General features: G+C 42.6%; 1 protein-coding gene across 2 annotated transcripts in view; it reads left to right on the forward strand.

Moving 5' to 3' along the window:
• Positions 1-6,169, forward strand: part of alkbh8 (alkB homolog 8, tRNA methyltransferase) — a 14,605-nt gene extending 8,436 nt beyond the window's left edge. For both annotated transcript variants that reach the window (XM_020619997.1, XM_020619998.1), the window contains exons 9-12: positions 164-309; positions 1,011-1,291; positions 4,756-4,905; positions 5,281-6,169. In XM_020619997.1, the coding sequence (XP_020475653.1) occupies positions 164-309; positions 1,011-1,291; positions 4,756-4,905; positions 5,281-6,030 (1,327 nt within the window). In that variant the 3' untranslated portion in view covers positions 6,031-6,169. The remainder of the gene's footprint in view (positions 1-163; positions 310-1,010; positions 1,292-4,755; positions 4,906-5,280) is intronic.
• The last annotated feature ends 1,375 nt before the right edge of the window (positions 6,170-7,544 follow it).

A 7,544-nucleotide genomic window follows, 5' to 3' on the forward strand; every position in this document is an offset into this window, starting at 1 on the left:
TTTTCTGTCTCTAGACGTTTTTCTGTAATTGAATTCCTTCACACACACAAAGATAAAGCCAGAGTTTGGTCACATCTTTATCTTCTAGTGTTCACTGAATGTGCAGCAGCTGTTTGTGTGTGGCAGTCAGCAACTTCTACAACCGTCTGTTATCTTCTGTCAGGATTACTCCTCGGAAGTTTGACATGGTGCCAGCCTGCGACCCACAATTTTCTGCTCATGGGACCAATAGCAGTCTCACCTTAAGCAAGAGGGGCATCCGCACTTCTTTCACTTTTCGCAAGATCAGACATGAACCCTGCTGCTGTGGTGAGAACGCTGCAAGTGCACAATAACCTGAAACAGTTTGTAAAATCTGCCTGTTGTGTACATATGATATATAGTCTGATGGACACATTTATTAACAGTGTAACACTTGCCTGAGAGTATTTTTAGTAGCAGCAGTTCCACTGATGACCAAACCTGTGACATGTCATTATGTTTGTTACGTACAGCAGCCTGTCCACTGAGCTACACAGGAGCACACACTGACTTTGTGAGTCTTTAAATATGTAGGCTTACATCATATCAGTAGTATAGTACACAGTTTGACTTTATTCATTGTCTGTTAAATTGTGACATCCAAGCTCTGAAGTCCCACAAGTGGACATTCCTTCCAGTAATTTAGACACACTTCACAGGTCAGAAATTATGTCATACTTGCAGCCCACAGGAGCGTGCACGCATGCTTAGGAGTTGAATGTATCTACAGTTTGCAAGCAGTTCTTTTCACACTTTTTCATAGGCCATTTGAGTATCCACTGTTTGCTTTTTTTTGTCTTACTAACTGTCTAAAAGCTTAAAATAAAAAAAGGCCAACTGGAAATGGTCCCATTTGAGAATATGGAACCAGGAAAGGTTGGAATTTCTGCTTAGTGTAGCAAGCTGGTCAGAATGAAGTGGTTGTGGGTCTATAGCAGTGTGTGTGTGTGATACCCTATGCCTCACCCTCTTCTTTTTCCTCCCTCCAGCCTTCCCCTCCACCTGTGACAGTCAGGGAGCTCCCTCAGCACCCTCACCCTCTCTGCCATCTCGCCCCTCACTACCCTGTTGCCATGCCGATGCAGCCCGTCTGGAAGAGGAGTATGTGCACCAGGTGTACGATGCCATCGCCTCTCACTTCAGCAGCACTCGCCACTCCCCCTGGCCTCGTGTCTGCCACTTCCTGTCCTCTCTCCCACCTGGTGGTGTGCTGGTTGATATCGGCTGTGGAAATGGGAAATACCTGGGTGTCAACCCAGAAGTGGTTGCAGTGAGTGTCATCATATATTGTCTGAAATGATGTGATACTTCAGTGATTTGTGAAGGGACATGTCCTTTTTCCTTACATTGTTTTATTACTGTAGCTTAGATTACTGTCACTGTGAAATGCCATGCATTTTCATGACGGTCATTTATGTGCGCCACATTATGCCATAACTGCTGAGACTGTTTAATGTATGTGGTCACCAAATCATTTGTGACAAAGGCAGCAAACAATGAATCAGAACAACTCTGCTACTGCTTCAGAGACGAGTAGTGGCTCTGGTAGATTCAACTTTAACTTTAACACAAAAGTAGAAACATTAATTTAACACATCGTAGTGTTTAATCTATATACAAACACAAATGTAAAAGCAACATTTTATGGGCGTTTCCTGCTGGAGCTGTTTCTTGGTGAATGCGCTGGTTGTAGCTGACTGTGTGCAGTAGTCGGCAGGTTTGGTATGGATGTGGCTGTCCAGAGACCTATAACACAACCTGTGCTTTTTCTGGCATCCCACGCTGTAGCTGGAGATGCTGCACAGAAATAACTGAGCAGGTAAATCAGTTTCATGCAGTGTTTAAATGAAGTGGTCTTTTTTTATTAGAGGTGTTGTTAGGCTTGTTTTCTCTCTGTTTGGAGAGAGTCAGGCTAGTGCCTCAGTGCTCAGTATTCTCATAAATATATAATGAAAAGCAGTAGCAATGTCAAATCCTCAGCAGCCTCAGGTGTTGCATAAGCCAGGTCCCTCTGCTCCAGTGGAGGAAAACACATGGTTTGCATCATTAAACTATCCTTAGGCAAGAAGCTGCTGTTTATTAATTTACCTCCTAGTACGAGTAAGTCTGGTCCTCTGGGTAACGCTTTGGTGCTATTGCAAGTCATATTGTTTACATGAAGGCAAATATCTATAATAGTCAATCTGTCAAAATACTTAGGCCAAACTGTTGTATTAAGGTGTCTCATGTATACACATCATGTCTCATTTAAAATAAACGCAAGAAATAGGTGAGCACGGGGTACAACCTAACGCGTTTTGGTTTTTGCAAAATAATTTTAAAAATATTGAAGTTGGAACAATCGTGTTTTTGCATGAGCAACATGTACAGGGTTATTCAAAAAGAATGAACCGATTTCATTACGCATTGTAAAAATGACGGGAGGCGTTACCACGTAACCCATGGGTGGGGTTAATTGTGACAGACAGAGGGTTAGTTGTAACATTGGCTAGAAAAGTATGATAAATTGGTACACGCCACTTGACTTTGTGTAACCACATGAAAGGTCCATGTTCCGCTGCACCCAGGGTTGATATTGTTGTTGGTTTCCATGGTAAATTCGCTGCTTATGTACAGTGCCTTGCGAAAGTATTCGGCCCCCTTGAACTTTGCGACCTTTTGCCACATTTCAGGCTTCAAACATAAAGATATAAAACTGTAATTTTTTGTGAAGAAACAACAACAAGTGGGACACAATCATGAAGTGGAACGAAATTTATTGGATATTTCAAACTTTTTTAACAAATAAAAAACTGAAAAATTGGGCGTGCAAAATTATTCAGCCCCCTTAAGTTAATACTTTGTAGCACACCAGGCAGGTCCGAGATACTGTTGTGGAGAAGTTTAAAGCCGGATTTGGATACAAAAAGATTTCCCAAGCTTTAAACATCCCAAGGAGCACTGTGCAAGCGATAATATTGAAATGGAAGGAGTATCAGACCACTGCAAATCTACCAAGACCTGGCCGTCCCTCTAAACTTTCAGCTCATACAAGGAGAAGACTGATCAGAGATGCAGCCAAGAGGCCCATGATCACTCTGGATGAACTGCAGAGATCTACAGCTGAGGTGGGAGACTCTGTCCATAGGACAACAATCAGTCGTATACTGCACAAATCTGGCCTTTATGGAAGAGTGGCAAGAAGAAAGCCATTTCTTAAAGATATCCATAAAAAGTGTCGTTTAAAGTTTGCCACAAGCCACCTGGGAGACACACCAAACATGTGGAAGAAGGTGCTCTGGTCAGATGAAACCAAAATCGAACTTTTTGGCAACAATGCAAAATGTTATGTTTGGCGTAAAAGCAACACAGCTCATCACCCTGAACACACCATCCCCACTGTCAAACATGGTGGTGGCAGCATCATGGTTTGGGCCTGCTTTTCTTCAGCAGGGACAGGGAAGATGGTTAAAATTGATGGGAAGATGGATGGAGCCAAATACAGGACCATTTTGGAAGGAAACCTGATGGAGTCTGCAAAAGACCTGAGACTGGGACGGAGATTTGTCTTCCAACAAGACAATGATCCAAGACATAAAGCAAAATCTACAATGGAATGGTTCACAAATAAACATATCCAGGTGTTAGAATGGCCAAGTCAAAGTCCAGACCTGAATCCAATCGAGAATCTGTGGAAAGAACTGAAAACTGCTGTTCACAAACGCTCTCTATCCAACCTCACTGAGCTCGAGCTGTTTTGCAAGGAGGAATGGGCAAAAATTTCCGTCTCTCGATGTGCAAAACTGATAGAGACATACCCCAAGTGACTTACAGCTGTAATCGCAGCAAAAGGTGGCGCTACAAAGTATTAACTTAAGGGGGCTGAATAATTTTGCACGCCCAATTTTTCAGTTTTTTTATTTGTTAAAAAAGTTTGACATATCCAATAAATTTCGTTCCACTTCATGATTGTGTCCCACTTGTTGTTGATTCTTCACAAAAAATTACAGTTTTATATCTTTATGTTTGAAGCCTGAAATGTGGCAAAAGGTCGCAAAGTTCAAGGGGGCCAAATACTTTCGCAAGGCATTGTATGCACACTTGAATACTCATGTTTGGGATTTGGTGTTGTATATAAGCAGCTTATCCTGACTCGGACTGTAACTGTGATAACTCGTTATTGAGAACACTGTGATCAGGACACATGAACCTTCTGAATTGAATCAGCTGTTTTTCTCTTTTACTCTCCCTCTTCCCATGTCATTGTCTCCCCTGTTCCAGATCAATACTGTTAGTGTTCCCAGCTTTAATTTAAGTGAAAGGGTTTGACCTTTTGTGTTTTTGAGTTTTGGTGTTTGCGTGTGTGCAGTTGTGCACATGTATAGCATTTCTCACTATCTCATATCACCCCTGTCTCGTTTGGGAAGAGATTGTATGAAGTTTGATTAAATTTCTTCCCGAGATAAAATCTGTTGAAAATTGTTATTGCTGCCACCCATTTCCCCCAGTCTGTTCTCTCCCTTTCACATTCCTTTGGTGTTTCTTGTGCATTTCTCCACATGCTACATTCCTCTGTGTCATCCTGTTTTCCCTCAATTTCCCTTAGTAAAATATTTATAGGGCAAAATCAGAAATGAGAAATGCATCTTTAAAATCAACTAAAAACAAGATGCTTACCAGTGATCTTGTTTAGATTTGGTTATGCTTTCAGTGAGTGAATGATTTTGTATGCCTGTGTGTTTTGTGTCTTTTCAGGTGGGCTGTGACCGTAGTAGCGCTCTTGTCCAAATCTGTGCAGAGAGGGGTTTCCAGGCATTTGTATCTGATGCTCTCAGTGTCCCTGTGCGAACAGCCTCCTGTGACGCCTGTATCTCTATAGCTGTCATACACCATTTTTCCACACAGGTAGGTATACTACATGCACATACAAATAATACCAAGTGATGTTATTGTCTATAAAAATCATAATGCTTTTATCCCCAAGGATCTGCTCTCCACTTAGTCAGGGGCTAAACATTACTGATGGGTGTTTGGTGACATAGAAACACAAGTTTTACTAATTAATTATTAGAGCTGGGAGACTGAAAGGAGGAGACTGCTAATGAAAAGCCGAGCCAGCTTTTTTTAATCCTTAAATGGATTTGTCTGACCTTCACGTCTTGAAACACAATAGAAATGCCAGCATGAGTCTGAGCAAGTCCTTGTACCCCTGAGTTTGGTCTTGAGTTTTTAGTTCCTTTCTGATTGAAATGGCCAAGTAAAAGTTTGTATGTGTTGCAGGAGCGTCGGCTGGCAGCAGTGAGGGAGGTGGTGAGACTTTTGAAGCCTGGAGGTCGGGCGCTCATCTATGTTTGGGCTTTTGAGCAAGAGTACAACAAGCAGAAGTCCAAATACCTCAAAGACCATCCTGAAAATCACAACCTTGTTCACAACACACGAGAGGACAGTTGGGAACCTTATGGCGAACGGAGTACCCATACCAACAGACAATATAAAGACGAATACAAGCCTGTAGACAACATACAAGATGTTAACAAAGTGACGGATGGCAAACTTAGTGTGCACATCAATCGCACTGCGTTCAGTACCCAGGACCTTTTGGTTCCCTGGCATCTGAAAGACAGGAAAACACGAGAGAAGGGAGAATCAGGAGAGAGAGAGAAAAAGGATAAAAGTGAAGAGAAGACTTCACTTTGTTCAGCCTTTGGTTTTAGCACCAAAGCCAGATTAGATTGTAACCCTGACTACAGACCAAACTGTGACTCCAGCATATCTTCTGGATCAGGTCTCAACACTAATGATGTCACTCACAGCCCAGACTCTAATCCGAGTTCAAAGAATGACACACAGACGTCCAACTCTAGTCAAGGGTCTGAGTCTGAGAGTGGCCCATTGCCTGTGTTTCATCGCTATTACCATGTGTTTCATCAGGGGGAATTGGAGCAGCTGTGTGTTCAGGTGGCTGGGGTCAAAGTGCAGAGCAGCTACCATGACCAGGGAAACTGGTGTGTTATATTAGAAAAGGACTAAGGGAGATGACATGCATAAGGTGCCATATAGATGTTGTGAGAATACTGTAATGAATTGTGACTAGCAGTGTAACCAGAAAGAAATTTAAAATTATCTTTGTTTTAAATGCTTAAGAAAAAAGTGAGCAGACAAGTGCTGTAAAATAAATGTAAACATTTTATAAAATGTCTTTGTCCATCATTTCCTGACAGTGGATAAGCTCACCTCAGCAGATGTGTCAAACATATGAATACATTTAAGTGTTTTCCCTCAGTTTTGCAGCAATCTCACCCCTTTGGTAAAAAAGCAGGTGAAAGCATGTGCGTATGGCTAAAATAAACCATTCAAATGCAGAATTAATAATGAAATGAGTAAATATCCTGCGACTGGTGTTTGTAACCCAAATGGCCCTGTACCGTACAGCAGGTCATCAATAATCTCTATCACTTCTTTGACCTCAGTGTCGTCTCTGAATTCACTGAGCAGTATCTAAGCTGCTAACAGTGTGTTTGACCTTTTCAAGCCAAAGAGCCAAGGTGGATCATGATGTTTCAGGTTGTATCAACCAAAGATCAATCAATAGTGCATTGCAATCTAGATTCACTTTTAACTGGTATAATGTAGTAGCACTAAACTCTGACCTTAACATTGTGTTGCACTCACATGCATTACATCATATTAGCAAGATATGTTTTGCTAGATGACATAAAAACAGAATGAACCCCATTATCTTAATGGGGTGTTGATGGTGGCAGGTAGAGTGTAATTATTTGTTGTTGCCCCTTTGTGGTACTTGGTCAGCAGCTCCTGGTAAATTACCCATCAATCCTCTGTGACCCACACATACAAACAGATCATGGTGCTGAGGTGGGAGATGGTTTGGTGGCTTTTATAGGCCGTGGTTTATTGATTAAGTTGAAGCAGCCTGTTCATATATATATATGTGTGTGTGTGTGTGTGTGTGTGTGTGTGTGTGGGAGAGAGAGAGATAATTTGGCATTTCATGTACAATAATGTATGTGAGTGTGTAGTAGTGTGATTGGGCATGTAATGTTGAATTTGTCAGCAGGTTTGTGCTTGACATTTGGAGCTGGACATTTGGAGAGAGATTTAAAATTCAAAGGTGTGCTTTCCTCAGCCTCCCTGGGAAAGTCTATGCCAGGGTACTGGAGAGGAGAATTCGACCGATAGTCGAACCTCGGATTCAGGAGGAACAATGCGGTTTTCGTCCTGGCCGTGGAACACTGGACCAGCTCTATACCCTCTTCAGGGTGGCGGAGGGTTCATGGGAGTTTGCCCAACCAGTCCACATGTGCTTCGTGGATCTGGAGAAGGCATTCGACCGTGTCCCTCGCAGCGCCCTGTGGGGGGGTGCTCTGGGAGTACGGGGTCCGGGGCCCTTTCCTAAGGGCTGTCTGGTCCCTGTACGACCGGAGCAGGAGCTTGGTTCGCATTGCTGGCAGTAAGTCAGACTTGTTTCCAGTGCATGTTGGACTCCGGCAGGACTGCCCTTTGTCACCAGTTCTGTTCATTAT

Source organism: Monopterus albus, unplaced genomic scaffold (genome assembly GCF_001952655.1).
Source record: "Monopterus albus unplaced genomic scaffold, M_albus_1.0 scaffold229.1, whole genome shotgun sequence".
Classification (NCBI taxonomy): domain Eukaryota; kingdom Metazoa; phylum Chordata; class Actinopteri; order Synbranchiformes; family Synbranchidae; genus Monopterus; species Monopterus albus.